The sequence below is a fragment of the Amphiura filiformis genome, chromosome 19 (assembly GCF_039555335.1).
Source record: "Amphiura filiformis chromosome 19, Afil_fr2py, whole genome shotgun sequence".
NCBI classification, from domain to species: Eukaryota; Metazoa; Echinodermata; class Ophiuroidea; order Amphilepidida; family Amphiuridae; genus Amphiura; species Amphiura filiformis.
The window spans coordinates 23,438,379-23,456,601 of NC_092646.1; the positions used below are offsets into that span (position 1 = coordinate 23,438,379).

At 36.8% G+C, this 18,223-nt stretch overlaps 1 protein-coding gene across 1 annotated transcript; it reads left to right on the plus strand.

The window, feature by feature from the left end:
- Positions 1-8,947: 8,947 nt before the first annotated feature.
- LOC140140453 (uncharacterized) lies at positions 8,948-16,167 on the plus strand. The gene is made up of 3 exons (XM_072162213.1): positions 8,948-10,036; positions 14,990-15,154; positions 15,740-16,167. The coding sequence occupies exons 1-3, from the start codon at positions 8,948-8,950 to the stop codon at positions 16,082-16,084; spliced, it is 1,599 nt and encodes a 532-aa protein (XP_072018314.1). The 3' UTR covers positions 16,085-16,167.
- The last annotated feature ends 2,056 nt before the right edge of the window (positions 16,168-18,223 follow it).

The following is an 18,223-nucleotide window of genomic DNA, read 5'->3' on the forward strand; positions in this document are numbered from 1 at the left end:
ACTTTTCTGATGGTCTCATGTCATGGGTTGGGTGTCGATTTAATTGTCCCTTGTCGGTTACTCCATGGAATAGTTGCGCCTTACCATAGTGGGCTATTCCAGTTGAAATCCTTACTCCTTCTGTGGAAGATTTTGAAAATATCATCCACAGGGGGAGTACGGCCCTGATTTGGTAAAATGATCTAACTTGGAAATCGCTGTTTTGAGAAAAAGAGCTTTTAAGATTGAACACTTGACGTTTTTCTTTTTGAATAAAATTAATTATCAAACACATCTAATATCTTAGAAAATATAAAAATCTTTTTTATTTGCAAATATTTGCCTAATTTGGTTGAGTAATTTTGAAATAACAACCATTTTTAGGGAGTTAGATTCTTTTACATTGTTTTACCTCGTAACAAAAATAAACATAGCGAGACTCATTTATTTGGTAAAATGATCTATCTTGAGATAGGTTGTTTTGCCCTGTTATCATTAATGTGTTAGGCTTTGCCTGGCGCTCCCTAGGGTCTTGGCTAATGCGGTAAAATGATCTAACTTTGAGATAGATCATTTTACCATATTAAATACACAGAAAGTGACCAAAAAGTGTCAAGATAGGTTCTGCTATCTTCATAATGAAGCATGGTGGTGATTTGAGGATGTCACCAATGGAAAGAGCACACTCACATTACCCAAGATATGGATTTATCTCAAAATGTCCAAATTTAAAGTTAGATCGTTTTACCAAATCAGTATGTTTTTCAAATATAATTGTTCAAGGTTAATCATTTTGAAACCCATACTCCCCATGTATTATGACTTTACCTATATCTTCCACAACTGAAATGGAAGCTACCGAGTTGTCTATTCTATTCGAATCTCTTACTCCCTCTGTGGAAGACTTTAGTTCAATCTTCCACAGGGGTAGTGTGGATTTCAAATGGAATAGCCCATTTATTGTCCCTTATCGGTTTCTCACACCATTTGCGCCTTTCCAATACCTTATCATATCGATATTCAATATGGGAGATACGGCAGATCAATATAGGCCTACTCGAGGAATTCTGGAGGAAACCGGAGAACCGAGAGAAAACCTACGACAGCGAGTATTGACTGGAAATCATCTGAGAACTGCTCGGGGTTGAACTTCGAGCCCCGACATTTCCCAAACAACTTTCCGTACATTAACCTCGAACCCGGAACCTCAGTGGTGTAAAGCGAGGATAGAATAACTTAGAACCGCTTCGGTTAGGTTGTAATAACGTAGGGCCTATGATCTTACTGCGACAATCTTATTAAAGGTTACATTATGCAGTCATGTCTACAGCATAATCCACCACGACCTTTGCAGGACTTAAACCCCATTACACCAAGATAAACCTCATTGAAAACAGCCCAACTATGGTAAATCAGGGATGTGTCTCATAGCCCTGGTTAAATCCATAAACATATATGTTTCTGATTTACCTGTGCGATATTTCAATGTGCTGTGATGAAATAGGTATTATAAGCTATTCTATTACCCCCACGACCCATTATTCAAAATCGCGCACTGTGATTTGTTGAAACGCGTCACGTGACAGACCATTAATTAGCGATAAAGTGTCAAGGGCAACGAACTTTATGTTCTTCTATATCATCACAGCGCACAGCAGAGCCCACAGCACACCTGCTTATGTAGGGGAGAATGGAATGTCAGGGGTGTGTTATTGTATGTGCATACCTGCTTATAGGGGAGAATGGAATGTTAGGTTGTGTTATTGGAATGTGCATACGCTTTGGCTACGCGTATGCGCTCCACCTTGAGGTAAACAACTTGAAATATTTGGGCAAAAAAATTGATATATTCTCTTTAAATCACACTATTTTGTGGTAATAATAGAATAGAAATAAAGGGTGCAGCATTATCCTTTACACGTAAATAATGTGTCCTCGGCAGTAAAAACGTTTAAATAATGGGTTCGGTTGCGCCTCACCCATTATTTACGTTTTTACTGCCTCGGACACATTATTTTCGTGTAAAGGATCATGCATTACCCTTTATTTCTTAAATATAATTTCAGTTGGGTGCACCATTACAAAGCAAATGCACAGTAACAATACTGAGCGTGGCCTCAGTGTTTCCGAAATGCGAACAATAGTATGCTTATTGTTATCCAGCCATGTTGATGGTACAACTCGTGTCAAACTTGTCACAGTTATTGTGATCGTATCACACAAGTAAATGAGAAACATGTGATTTTGGACTTAACACGGTTTGGAAAAAGTTTTTCCATTTTTTAGCTCCCTATCGGGCAGTCAGAACTCCATATTTGGGAGGTCTCGACAACAATCTTCCCAAAATCGCATTTTAATCATTTTTAGATGACCATAGAGGAAAGAATTGAAGTTTATTTACAGCTTCTATGGCGAAAATTGATCAAACCGATCACACGATGGTGCTCGCTCGAAGTTGGAGCTATCTCGAGTCAGCTGTTGAGCACAATTTGCCAATGAAATTACACGTCCGACTGTTATGAAATTTTGGAAGACTCTCTTCGGGAAAACAGCTCGACAACAGCTTTCCCGTGATATTTTTTACTTCAAATTGTAGTATGTTAAGGATGAACATTATAATTCACATGTGAGCTTCTATGGTTATATTTGGGTGAAGGGGTTTCCCACCAGCCCACTAACTAGTCCATTGCTACCTACAGTACAGTGAGTGAGCTAGAGGTCAATCATCAATTGGAGCGCTGTGTGTGCACTGAATAGGAAAAACGGACAGTAACTGCATAATGAACAACTATTTTAAACTGTTGCGATTTCGTAGTTTGCAGTATCTTGCGATTGGTAGTAAGCTTGGGCAAAAATTGCATTTGTCATTTCATAGCGAATGTGTAGAAGAATTTAAATATCACAGATATACTTTTGTAGATCCTGTGGTTCTTGAGTTGTGTTGTAAAGAGGGCTGAAACAGCAACACCTTTGTAAAACGTACATAACTCATTTTAATGAGTAAAAACAACAACAAATCAAGCAAGTTTTCAAAGAATATGATCTGTAGAATGAACTTTTGCAAAAAAACCAAAGTGTTATTTTTCAATAATATATTGATTCTAATAATGAAATGTTTTTGGTTGGTTCTACCAATAATACATCGTGTACCCTAAAGATTAGCGGTAAACTTGCAGAGTTTGTCGTTACCACTTAGTCTCGGAGTGGGGTGGGGTCTTGAGTTTAGATTGAGAGGGGCGACCGGCTTGGATTAAAATGGATTCTGTAAACAAACTATATACAAATGTTGACGAAAGAGACCCAATAAAGAAACTAAATTTGCAAAAATTCTGCACAACATTCGTAAATTTGGTGAAACACATTTCCCCCGATTTGTTGGTAAACGTTGCAAAAGCACCTTTTCTTTATCCATAAAAAAATTGCCTCATATCTAAGGCCTAAAAAATAGTTTGATTGGCGTAACATTTTTGCAAAACATGGCTGGTATTAAAAAAAAAAACCCAAAAAAACAAAGATGATTCAGTACGCAAGAAATTACCGTTTGTCTTATAAACCCGCCGTAATTCCTATCTTCAGTAGATAGTCAAAATAATAATCATTAAAAAATCATTAAACATAAAGAAAAAATAGAGGTATTAATTATTTTCTTTGTAGGCCACAAATGCTATCTTCAGAAGAAAGCAAGCAAAACAGAAAACATGGAAATAATAATGTTCCAAAAAACATTGCCAAACACGCGTTATAGATGATGATTCAGTACGGCCAAAAAAAACCCGGGGCAAAACGGTTATACTAAGTGACCGCGCGCTAAGAAAAAATAGCCAATAGGCCGAATGCAATGCAATGCTATAAAGAAATGCTATAAAATGACGAAGCTGACCAAAATTTAAAACGGCACTTATATAGCAGAGATTATCAGGAACAAGAAGGAAAAAATAAACAAAAATGCAGAACTTGGCAGGTATTAAAAAAAAAAAAAAAAAGAAAGCAAGAAACAAAAAACAATGATGATTCAGTTCGCAAGAAATTACCTTTTGTCTTATATAAACTCACCGTAATTGCTATCTTCAGCAGATAGCCAAAATAGTAATCATAAAAAAAATCATGAAACATAAAAAAAATAGAGGCATTTATTATTTTCTTTGTTGGCCATAAATCCTATCTTCAACAGACAGCAAGCAAAGCAAAAACATGGTAATGTTCCAAAGAACATTGCCTAACACGCGTGCTAGATGATGATTCAGTGCGCAAAATCTTGGGGCAAAACGGCTATAGGCCCATTCCATGTCAACTCAGGGATGTGCACCGCAGCACCTCTTCAATTTTTTCTTTTTTTCTGTGTGGTGGTAGATATTGATGAGAAAGTAAAATCCTGAAAATTTGAGCTTCATACTCCATTTCGTTTTCCCGTGGCATCAATTTGAAATTTAGGGGTCAGCGTAAAAATGTGTCGCAACGCGAAGACGATGTTGGGGGTCCATAAATGTATAAAGGAACCCTTTAAAACTTTGAAAAGTATGTATCCTGGGGTACTTTTGGTGTAAATTCAAATCTGCTATCAGAAAACTTGCTCCTTTACTTTAAAAGATATAGGGCCCTCAAAAGGCAACTTCGGCCAACCAGGACCCACTTTGGGGCGGGGGGGTCAGAACTCCAAAAGTAAAAATTATTTTATTGTCCATTTTTTTGCCAGTCAGAGCCCTTTGGTAGGACATTACTCTTATCAATATTGAGCATATTAGAATACATTTACCTGAATATTACCCCATGAAAACCACTTTTTTTACATTTTAAAGGGTTCCCTGAAAACCAATGTCAGACAATTTGCCCCACCATCAACTTCAGATATGTTGACACATTTTACGCTGATACCAGTTGAAGATATATTCTTGGACAACATTTCTGAGAATATTGCCACGGGAAAACGAAATCGAAGCTCAACATTTTAGGATTTGCCTTCTCCATCAAGTATCTACCACATTTTGATTTGCATGTATAAAATTTAATTGAAGAGGTCTGCGGTGCACATCCCTGAGTTGACATGGAATGGGCCTAATATACTAATATTGACCGCACGCTTAGAAAAAAAATACCCAATAAGCCGAATGCAAAGCTATCAAGAAATGCTAAAATGACGAAGCTGGCAAAAATTTAAAACGGCACTTATATATAGCAGAGAACAGAGATTATCAAGAACATAAAGGGAAAAACTAAGAAACAAAAATGCAAAACATTGCTGGTATTTAAAAAAACAAAAACAATGATGATTCAGTCGGAAGAATTTACTTTTGTCTTCTATAAGCCCGCCGTAATTGCTATCTTCAGTAGATAGTTAAATTAATAATAATGAAAAAATCATCAAACATAAGGGAAAAAAATAGAGGAATTAATTATTTTCTTTATAGGCCCTAAATGCTATCTTTAGAAGATAGCAAGCAAGGCAAAAAACAAGGAAACCAATAATGTTCCAAAAAACATTCATTAACACGCGTTCTAGATGATGATTCAGTACGGCAAAAATCCCGGGGCAAAACGGTTATAAATACTAAGTGACCGCGCGTTAAGAAAAAATAGCCAATAGGCCGAATGCAATGCTATAAAGAAATGCTAAAATGACGAAGCTGACCAAAATTTAAAACGGCACTTATACAGCAGAGGTTATCAGGAACATGAAGGAAAATCAAATAAGAAATAAAAATGCAAAACATAGCTGGTATTTAACAAAACAAAACAAAACAATGATGATTCAGTACGCAAGAAATTACCTTTTGTCTTATATAAGCCCGCCTTAATTGCTATCTTCAGTTGATAGTCAAAATAATAATCATTAAAAAAAATCATTAAACATAATGAGAAAAATAGAGGTATTAATCATTTTCTTTGTAGGCCCTAAATGCTATCTTCAGAAGATAGCAAGCAAAGCAAACAACATAAAAAATAATAATTTTCCAAGTTGATAGGCAAAACAATAATCATTAAAAAAATCACTAAACATAAAGTAAAAACAGAGGTATTAATTTTTTTTGCAGGCCCTAAATGCTTTCTTCAAAAGATAGCAAGCAAAGCAGAAAACATGAAAAATAATAATGTTCAAAAAAACATTGCCTAACACGAGTTCTAGATGATGATTCAGTACGCAAAATCCCGGGGCAAAACAGCTATATTCATGTATATATATTAATTGACCGCGCGCTTATAAAAATAAAAAAGCCACTAGACCGAATGCAAAGCTATAAAGAAATGCTAAAATGACGAAGCTGACCAAAATTTAAAACGACACTTACATAGCAGAGATTATCAGGAATATGAAGGAAAAAAATAAAAAACAAAAAAATGCAAAACATGGCTGGCATTAAAAAAAAAAAGATGATTCAGTCGCAAGAACTTGCTTTCGTCTTATATAAGCCAGTCGTAATTGCTATCTTCAGTAGATAGTCAAATTATTTTCTTTATAGCCCCTAAATGCTATCTTTAGAAGATAGCAAGCAAAGCAAAAAACAAGGAAACCAATAAAAAACATTCCTTGAAACGCGTTCTAGATGATGATTCAGTACGGCAAAAATCCCGGGGCAAAACGGTTATAAATACTAAGTGACCGCGCGTTAAGAAAAAAATAGCCAATAGGCCGAAAGCAATGCTATAAAGAAATGCTAAAATGACGTAGCTGACCAAAATTTAAAACGGCACTTTATATAAGACATAAAGAAAAAACCGAGGTTTTAATTATTTTCTTTTTAGGCCCTAAATGCTATCTACTGAAGATAGTAAGCAAAAAAAACCCATCAAAAATAATGTTCCAAAAAACATAACACTCGTTCTAGATGATCATTCAGTACCCAAAATCCCGGAGCAAAACGGCTATACTAATAACCTCGCGCTTAGGAAAAATTGCCAATAGGTCGAATGCAAAGCTATAAAGAAATGCTAAAATGACGAAGCTGACCAAAATTTAAAACTGCACTTTATATAGCAGAGATTATCATGAACATGAAGGAAAATATAAGAAACAAAAATGCAAAACATGGCTGGTATTTAAAACAAAACAAACAAATAAAAAACAACGGAATGAAGTAAGTGGAATAGTGTAGGACAAGACCTGATTCTTGAAGAGAGTACGTGAAAAGCAGAAATCAGTTCCATTCCACACTATTCCACTTACTCTTTGGAAATTGCCATCTGTGTAAGGATCTTACACGCATTCTCACAGATTTCTTTTGCTGGGTGCCATTTATAGTGTTACAAATTGCCATGTGTCCGGGCCATGTACTCTTTGGAAATTGCCATCTGTGTAAGGATCTTACACGCATTCTCGCAGATTTCTTTTGCTGGGTGCCATTTGTAGTGTTACAAAAGTGTGAAACAGGCTGCTTCTGCTTTTCACACACTTTCTTCAAGAAACAGGTCTTGTTTCACACTATTCCAGTTACTCACATATTTCTTGTGTTGGGTGCCATTTATTGGGCTGTGAATGTGGTCAAGGAAGCTGTTCAATATCAGTACAATTTTCTGTTGTGTCAGTTGAACAACTGCTTGGTTACTGACGTGTGTTTAGAGTCGAGTAGTGTAGTAATCCTGTGTGTAATTTTGGTTCATTTTGATGCAAAGGATTTTAAGATATATCCTTGTGAAAAATTATAAGTTTCTTTTTTGGCTTCGTGTATTTTAGCAGGTGGAGGAAATCCAAGTGAAAAAAAAAAGATTTTCACATTCAGTTTATTTAGAAATTGAATGTGAAATGTGTGAAACTTTTATTCCCATCAGGTTGAATAATGATTGAGTTATGTTTCATCTGGTAAAACAAGTTTTATATTTCTTTTATTCCAAACTATTAGTACTGAATTATTCTAGAATCGAGAGAAGAACAATTAAGTTTAGTCCAACTGCAGAGTCGATTACTCTTTGTTTAAAATGTTGTTCCAAACGAAACAATTTGAGACCATTTTGAACAAAATCGGAGCATTTTTTTTAGCCCTGTATATATAATATAATAATGGAGACCAAAATTTGACATTTGACCTTTATGCCTGTAACTCAAGAACTATACATCGGAGATAGGTCAAACTATACTTTTTCTGAATCCTAATAATGAGAGGAATACAATTAGATCATTTTTATCCATATTCCCCCAATTTTGACATTTCAGGCCTGCATTAGCGGCCATTTTGGAAATATGCAAATTAACATTTTCCCCTGTGCCCTTTTTTGCCGTTTTTGGATATGTTGTTCATGATGGTGTTTAGAGTCACTTGCAAGCAAAAACATTGGTGTTCCATTTTGGCTACATGTAGTTTATACGTAAATTAACTCGTCTATAGAATTGAATGTGCTCAATATTAAATCAATGCTGTGATTTCCCCGCCCATACTATTCAGTAAATCACCATTGACAATTCAGAAGTTTATCAGCTAATTTTCTCTTCACACGTTTTGAATACAGACTTTTTTCCTTTGTAACTCAACTCAGTATACAGCTATCTCTTTACTCATGTCAAATGCGTGGTTCATTGACTTCTAATGCAATTGCTTCACATACCTACGCTGTGTCAGCAATCCTTAAAGTTGGAATACAATTTTTAGAGTGCATTATACAGACATCGTCAGCCTAAGTTGACAAGGATGGCAGCGAACAATGCCGCAGGGAGATTGTAATGTATTATAAGCATAAAGTATTCAATCGATACATGTACACACTATTATTTTGATTTCCTTTCGTTGAGGTACAGTGTTGCCAATCAGCCAACAATAAGCTCCCTAATTGGGCAATTTCAACAGACTTAAAAGCCGGGAAATTCAATACAGAATTCCCACTGCATGCAGCATCACCCTCTTGCGTTCACCGCATCTCCAAAGGGCGCATTGTCACCGTTGTGGAGGGCAAATTTAAAATCTTTTTAGGCAACACTACATACGATTTTTACCTTGACAATAATTATGGTGGAAGAACATGGTGTAGCCGTGTGTTTTACCAAATGGGGCAAACTTCTAGTGGCGGTGGGGGAATTAATATGAATCTTGAAAACCCAGGAGCAGTACCAGGGACAGATAATCCAAACATACCTTCAATAACAAACCCAGGAGTGTCTATACGCAATAGGGACATGAATAATACCGATTCTTCTCACCCAGCTGATATGGTACGTGATGTTGATTTATCTGGTGGACTCCGAACTACAACAACTGCTGTGACAAGTTCGCAGGAAGGAAATGTTTGGACGTGGAATTTTATTCATATAGCTGTGGTTTCCTCGGGTGTTGCTCTATTAGTATTAGTTGTCTTAGCGTTACTGATCTTTGTTGTGTATTACAAAAGAGTTTTAAAACCAAAAAGGGCCAATGTTTCGTTTGTGGGTGTTTCGCCATCGTACCATCGCGCCAGATCAACGATCTTTAACAGATTTGCTGCTGAAGAAGCAGCCCGCAGGATCACTGCGAAAGAAGACGCTGCACGAAAAAGGACACCTAGTCCGCGAACTGTCAGTGAAGAGATACCCATGGCAATACTGAGCCAAATGCAAAATGATCCTACGATTGAGTACGATGATGAAATTGGTAATACAACGCACCAGCAAGAAACTGAAGTAGATGGAGTCTTCCATCATCACAGCATGCCTCATCTTGATGTGGAAGATACTCAAATATATAATGAACTGCCTCACCACGATATGTCTCCTCACACCATGCCACATCCTCGACATCATCAGGTACAGACGCATTCTCACCAAAGATACCATCCGCATCCACGCCGTCGCATCAGATCCGATGTGAATGGTAACGTCACACATCCAATGCATTTGTCGCATTTACATGGGAGTCATCATCCAAGGAAATACCTTACCGATCACAGGATATCCCACATGAACAATAAGACACGCGGTAGACTGTTATCAGAACCAGTTGCGCCGCAAAGACTGTGCGCCTGTTATTTACCGCATAGGCCAATGCCGCGTACGATGAGTGGGGTAGGAAGAACGCACAGATCTTTCAGACCTAACAGATCTAAATTGCCGAAGTTCAATTTAGCTGGTGAAAATATTCCTACATCTTCTGAACCAAGCGTGGTGAGTATCGGTGTTATTTTAAGCACTTATATGAAATATTATGTTGACCCCAGCTCTCTAAATTCCATAGATTGAAAAGATAGTTACACAGCACTTATTGTCTAAGCTCTTAGATTGATATTCTGATCTTTTCATGTCGTCATTTATGATGTGCTCTTAGATTGAGGTTCTGAATGATCTTTTCATATCCCCATGTTTGGAATTTATGAGGACAGTTTGTCTTTGTAGCAGAAAAGATTCGGAATTCCACTTGCATGACTATGAAAATTCAAAAGCCATTTAAAAGAGAAAAATATGCATAGTCTCAATGAAGATCAGAAAATTCAGAATAAGAAGTTACTTTTGTTTCAAAATTCCATACTTTTATTCACAATACAATGAATGACCATACCTGTCATTTTCCATAAACAATTGGTATACTTACTTGGTATACTTGTTTACTTGGTTGATTAGTCCTGTTGGAGGACTCTCATAATTCTCTTTAAAAGAGTCCACAGTACACTGCAAATTTCTAAGGATACATCGGACGTGTTCAGGATTCATCTGAAGTGTTCAAGAGGAAAATATTCTGATAAGTAATTTTCTATCGTCTTTGGACATGTTAGAAACATGTAAACTGAGCTCAAAAAGATATCACAGCAAGTTATTTGACTCTGTCCAAGTCATTGTGTGTTGTCCTCTCTCCATAGGGCTACATGTAAAGACCAGTTATAGACAAATGGCCCTAAAATAAAACTGACTCGTGCGAATTTCCTCAAATTTTGCATATGATGTAGATTTAACATCTGCAATGTAATGCAAGTAATGTCGTTGCTGCTCTTCTAAATTCATTTTTAAAATGTCCGCCCCAGACCAAGGTGAGGAATCTGTTTGTGCAAGAAAATACACTAAGCCAAAAAAGAAACTTATACAATTCTCACAAGGTCATATTCTTAAAATCCTACATGTGCATCAAAATGAACCAAAATTACACACAAGATTATTTCAATACTCTACACTAAACACATGTCAGTAACCAAGCAGTTATGCAACTGACACAACAGCATAATGCACTGACATTGAACAGCTTCATGGACAACATGCACATCCCAATAATTGACACCGAGCACAAGAAATCTGTGAGAATGCGTATAAGATCTTTACACATACGACAATTTCCAAAGAGTAAGTGGAATAGTGTGGAACGGGGCTTAATTCTGCTTTTCACGCATTTTCTTCACGAAACAGGTCTTGTTCTACATTATTCCACTTACTCACAGATTTCTTTTGCTGGGTGCCATTTATTGAGCTGTGAATGTGGTCCAGGAAACTGTTCCATGTCAGTGCATTCTGCTGTTGTGTCAGTTGGATAACTGCTTGGTTACGAACATGTGTTTAGAGTAGAGTATTGGAGTAATCATGTGTGTAATTTTGGTTTATTTTGATGCACAGGATGTTGAGATATGACCTTGTGAAAATTGTATAACTTTCTTTTTTGGCTTAGTGTATTTTCTTGCACAAATAGATTCCTCAACACACAACGAGCCAATCATCTAGCCACAAGGATCAAAAAGTATAGTTTGTCCTATCTAATAATAGTTTAGTGGCTATAGGGTAATAATGGTTCAAGGTCATCATGGGGTAATTGTTTCAGAATGCTTCGATTTTTTTTTAATGTGTCAAAATCTTCGTATATTATGAGCTATACCGAATGTACAATTCATGACATCCGATTGCATGTTTAAAGGGCAAATATGTTTAGGGTTGCTACGTTATGTCTTATAAGGTACACACTGAAATGTTATTGGTAGATTAAATTATGATCTTAGGTCAATGTGATCAGAGAAATAAGTTGGACCGAGTTTCTGGCACAATTGTTGGCATAATTCTTCCAGGATGACCTTAAGGGCTGGGGTATGAACGTTTGGACAGTATTATTTTGGGACATTAGAGCACATCAGACATATCGAATTGCATTCTGAATACGAAGAATGTCGTTCTGATATCAAATAATTTTGATTTTTTGAAATTCGCAATTTAATACACATTTTATGGCAAATCATTAAAAATTGATATTTTTGATATTTAACAGTACGAAGTAAACTTTATAAATCTGATGATTTATACTTAAAGTGTATGTAGGTGGGATGAAAAGCCGACGATCAATTGAAAATTTTGACCTTTCGTATTGAAGATATGGATTTTTTCCCCAAACACCAAAAAAAATTAGGTCTTTTTGGGAAAAAATCCATATCTTCAATATGAAAGGTCAAAATTTTCAATTGACTGTCGGCTTTTCCTCCCTGCTACATACACTTTAGGAATATATCATTAGATTTATATAATTTACTTCGAGGACTGTTATATATCAAAAATTTGAAAAATATCAAATTTTTATAATTTGTCATAAAATTTGTATTATATTGTGATTTTCAAAAAATGAAAATTATTTGATATCAGAAAGACATGCTTCGTATTCAGATTGCAATTCGATAGGTCTGAGGTGCTCTCATGTCCCACAAAAAATACTGTCGAAACGCAATAAACGCTCATTTTAGATCCCTTAAAGGTTTCCTAGTCTTTAAATTGAAAACAACAGATTATGGACGTAGCAAATGATACCTTTATATTATATATAAACTGGGCTCAAAAAGAAACTTATAAATTTTCACAAGGTCATATCAAATGAACCAAAATTGCAGACAGGATTACTTCAATACTCTACTCTAAACACTGGTCAGTAACCAAACAGGTGTCCAACTGACACAACAGCAATATGCACTGACATGGAACAACTTCCTGGACCACATTCACAACCCAATAATTGGCACATAACCAAGAAATTTGTGAGTAAGTGGAATAATGTGGAACAAGACCTGTTTCTTGAACAAAGTGTGTGAAAAGCAGAAGCAGCCCGTTCCTCACTATTCCACTTACTCTTTGGAAATTATCACCTGTGAAAGGATCTCGTAGGCAGTCTCACAGATTTCTTTTGTCGGGTGCCAATTATTCGCCTGTGAATGTGGTCCAGGAAGCTGTTTCGTGTCAGTGCATTTTGCTCTTGTGTCAACTGCTTGATTACTGACATGTGTTTAGAGTAGAGTATTGAAGTAATTCTGTGTGTTTTTGGCTCATATTTATGGACAGAATTTTAAGATATGACCTTGTGAAAAAATATAAGTTTCCAGGCCTTGTCTTTTGAAAATTGCTGGCGAGTGACAAATCACTCTCCTCAAAACTTATCAGGTGAGCTGTAGGCGGGTGATTTTAATCACTTGTATTAGTATTACACCAAATGTAGGCGAGTGATAAAACTCTCTCCTCAGCTTCATTTTAGGCGAGTGATGACGAGTGATCGCACTCACTCGCCTCAAAAGACAAGGCCTGAGTTTCTTTTTGAGTCCAGTTTATTTTTGTGGGACGCGAGAGCACATCAGACATATCGAATTGCATTCTGAATACGAAGAATGTCCTTATGATATCAAATAGTTTTGATTTTTTGAAATTCGCGATAAAATACACATTTTATGGCAAATGATTAAAAATTGATATTTTTGATATAACAGTCCTCGAAGTAAACTTTACAAATCTAATGATATGTATTTAAATGTATGTAGCTGGGATAAAAACCGACGATCAATTGAAAATGTTGACCTTTCATATTGAAGATATAGATTTATTTCCCAAAAGACCTATTTTTTGGTGTTTGGGGGGAAAATCCATCTTTAGATTTAGAAAGTTTAGTTCGAGGACTGTTAAATATCAAAACTTTAAAAAATATGAAATTGTAATAATTTGTGATAAAATTTGTATTATATCGCGAATTAAAAAAAAAAATTATATTAGAAGGACATTCCTCGTAATCAGAATTCAACTGATGTGCTCTCATGTCCCACAAAAAATACTGTCGAAACGTTCATACCAGAGCCCTTAACAATGCTCAAGGACCCTACAGACATTTTAGTGGATGTAGAATATTCGATGTAACATATCGTCATTATATAATCTATTCCCATTCAATTTCCAGTAATGTTCAAGTTCTAACGAATGTTTGATGACGTAAAATCAATAATATATTTCTACCAGATATTCTACGTAACATATTATCGATTTTACGTCATAAAACATTCGTCAGCACTTAAACATTTTTACTAGGAATAGAAAGGGGATAGATTAAATAACCAAGACATGTTATACATTTAATGTTCTACGTCGAATACTCGGGAGTCTGTAGACTATGCCATAGTCGTATTTTATTAAAGATATGTTATTATTAGTCATGATGAACCCATTTCGTTGAACTCAAATTATATTGATGTTTATTAAAATTAAAGTATTCAATAGTAAAATGGTCATAAAGAATTAAGAATATCAGATGATTAGTGACAATAAAAGTAATTGAATGCAACATTATCTTGCATAATTATAATGGCTCACTTTAATACTGAACAATTCTGATTTTGGAATCTACCAATTTATTGATAGCGAACCATTGGGAAGCTAACAAACAGAGGGAGTGCGGTGACTGAAAAGATCAGATACAGATGTGAAAATCTATCAGTTGCACACAAATCAATATAAATCAGAGTTTTATGCTTAAATGTAATAGCCAGAGTATACAAAGTGGACTACGGAGAAGTCTAGGGAGTCTGTAGCGGTCTTCAGGCAATTATTGAGCTATTCCATTTAAAATCGACACTACCCCTGTGGAATATTTAGCTAAAGTCTGGGTAAATTCCATTTGAAATACTCACTCCAGTTGTGGAAGATATAGGTAACGCTATAATTCAAAGGGAGTATCGGTTTAAAAGTGATTAACTCTGACCAATTACATTTGAAAAACATACTCCCCCTGTAGAAGATATTTCCAAAATCTTCCACAGGGGTAGTTTGGATTTTAACTGATGGAATAGTCCATTAGGTTGACGATATCATATTATAAGTACCTGGTAACTGTTTCCTCTTCCATTTCAGATCTTTAGTGGCACTCGAGCACCAAGGAACTCCCTCTCACCAGAAGACCACCATCATCATCATCATGATGAACCGTACGATGAAAACTACAATAATACTCAAGATCTCTATCCAAACTCTCATGGACCTGAGACTTGCACGGTTAACAGTTTCGTCTACGTTCGGGTACGGTATTCCATATCTCATCTCATATAGCCTGGGAAGGTAAAATTGGATTTGTTTAGGCGTGCACGTAAACAGTATACCAGAGGGCCTAAGATTTACAGGGATATGAGAAAAATATGAATATGGCACATGATTTACTCGTCAAGACCCCAACAGCGTCCAATCAATTGCATCTTTAATAACATATTCTCTGTTGAACGGATCTTTTCAGAGCCACCACATATTTACTTTTCTCTGTTTACAAGGGCGGTCTTCAGTGAACGGCTCTTTTCAGAGCCACCACTTATTCACTTTTCTCTGTAGACAAGGGGTGGTCTTCAGTGTACGCCTCTTTTCAGAGCCAACAAAACATTTACATTAGTAGATAGGCGGGGTCTGCTTCTCTGTTGACAAGGGGCAGTCCTCAGTGAAGGGCTCTTTTCAGAGCCATCAGTAGATAGTTTGTCCCGAAGTAGTCAGAGCTACTTCCGACGAAAGCTTGACAGTTCCAAATTGTCCGACGACGACGCCGCTACAAAACTTACTAATTATTATTAACCTAATCATAATAGATTTATTCTCTTTCATCGTTTACCTTATCTCCAGGGCCGGAACCATGGTAACACACCTACTCCACGACTAGTCGTACCAACCAACACTCCCAACAGTCACCATTCGGGCGCAGGCTCCGTTAGTCTCTGCGGTGGCGTCCCTAACACGTGTCCGCCTTTGGATTCCGATTTTGGCGCCAGTGCAGGAGTCTCCCAATGCAACGTATCCTCTGATACCAGCATGACAGTGGCCATAGGAACCGGTTGTTCTGTATCAGTTGTCGGCGACTTATCTTATGAATGGGATGGTTATGATCCTGCGTATCACAATAGTCAGATACTTGGTTACCTGGATGGAGCGTATTTTCCTATACTTCACACCAGCCAATATTGGGTTTAAATAATCCACAATGACGTTTTTGCACAAGTTTGCCCATGAATAAGAAAGAAAACAAGGTATATATAGCTGTAACTGAGGCTGGTTAGAGAGCTATCCCTTCTGGAGAGCTTCGTACATTCCAAAGTGGGTCTGTTATATGTTACGATAATAATTGTCTAACTCACTTTTCGGCCGATTTGAGTTTTGTGCCTCAATTATGTCTCTATTATAGCATGTGCACCTCCTGTAATAATGCAATTTACATTGCCCAATCGTCAGGGCCGGATTTACCATAGGGCCAGATGGGCCTAGTAGAATCTAAAAACTTGGCTACTTGAGTGCACATGCCTTCCACGGTGCGTTTGGGGGCCTCCAAATTTTGGTCTGGCCCAGGGCCCCCAAAAAGGTAAATCCGGCCCTGCCAATCGTAAAGGAGATTTTGGGGTGAATTACGCAATACACAAGTTACAGGTGACAAATGGTGAGTTAGGCATTTTAACACTGGAATTTATGCCTAACGCAGCTGTTTGTCTGAAGATTTTTGATCTGATTTTTGCTTAGGTCACAGGTAAAAGTCAATGACATACATCAGTTATGTAATCACCCTAGGAATGAATTCAAAACTCGACCGGCGGTTGACCACCGGTTCCGTCCGGTTTCTGTTGTTCTAAACAATGGAAACCGTACGGAATCTGCGGTCAACCGCCGGTCGAGGTTTGATTTCATCCCAATATCGTTTCTGATAATTCCTTTTAAAGGGGCATTTCGTGATCCACAGCCTCATCCCCCCACTTTTCTCAAAAAAAGTTGAGATTTTTATATCACTGGAAACCATTGGCTACATAATGTTTATTTTCTTGCAGATTAATTCGTTTAGCAAAGATATCGTGAAATTTGAATTTCGTTCTGGTGCACCAGAACGAAATTACAACGTATTGTCTATGGAGCAGTGTAATACACATAATCATGCATAATTCGCAAACGCAATATCGGAATCAACTGAAATTTTGGGAATATGCTTTTTTCGTGGATATGTACTGAAAAATGTCATAAAAAGAGGATGCTAGGATCACGAAATACTCCTTTAATTTGTCTCATTATCATTTGTATAGTTTGTATGCATTATTCCTATACCTCTTGTTCGACATTGGGCTATTCCACACTACCCCTGTGGAAGATTTTGGAATTTTACAGGGGGATTATGAATTTCAAATAGAATGAACGCATTTGCAGCTCCATTTGAAACTCATCCTCCCTCTGTGGAAGATTCAGGTTGAATTTTTCTCAAAAGGGCATATGGAATTCAAATAGGCCTACAGCTGCAAATTCATACTCCCCCTGTGGAAGATATGTCCACAATCTTCCACAGGGGGAGTGTGGATTTTAAATGGAATGGAATAGCCCATGATTGCGTTTGTTTGACAAGTTCAACCACGACCTGATTACTTATGACTTGCAATAGGTTAGCGTTATAGTTTGATCAGCTCGTACATGTAATCGGCGGGAATTGTTTGGCTTTTACCACTACGCTGATAAAATGACCCATGTTAAGAGTGATATAGTTGACCTGTCTGGTCTATATTGTGCGTGTTTAAGAAAATAGACAACGTATAGGACTTACATGAATAATTTGTGATGCATCTGGCGAGATGTCACAAGACAATTCTTGAAATACAAAATATAAATATTAATCCGCGGTGTTATAAGGCCCGCCGATTACGAGCTGGTCAAACTATAGGCATGTTAGAGCAGTATAGGATTGGGAGTTAGGGTTTACCGTGTGGAATTAACGAAGTGCTACCATTTTAGCTCATTTCGGAGATTGCGATTTGGCATTTAAGCAATCGCCTTTGCATGTCTACGCAAGCGTCAATTCGGTAATTAATTAATCTTTCAAAATTGGTGACGTGCCCTGATTTGAAACGAATTTCTCTCAACTGTCTATGATTTAATCCCGGGGATTTAATAAACTTGAGTGCATAAAAGCCGCGAGTATGCAAGTATAATATTAACAATATCCCAATTAACAAATGTAGGCACTTCGTTACTTACAAAGCCCAAGTAACCATGGTAACCAAGAATTAACATACCGTAAAACCTCGTCTACAAGCATATAGAGTGCTTTTGTGAAACTGGCTAAATTAATACAGGCGCCATCCA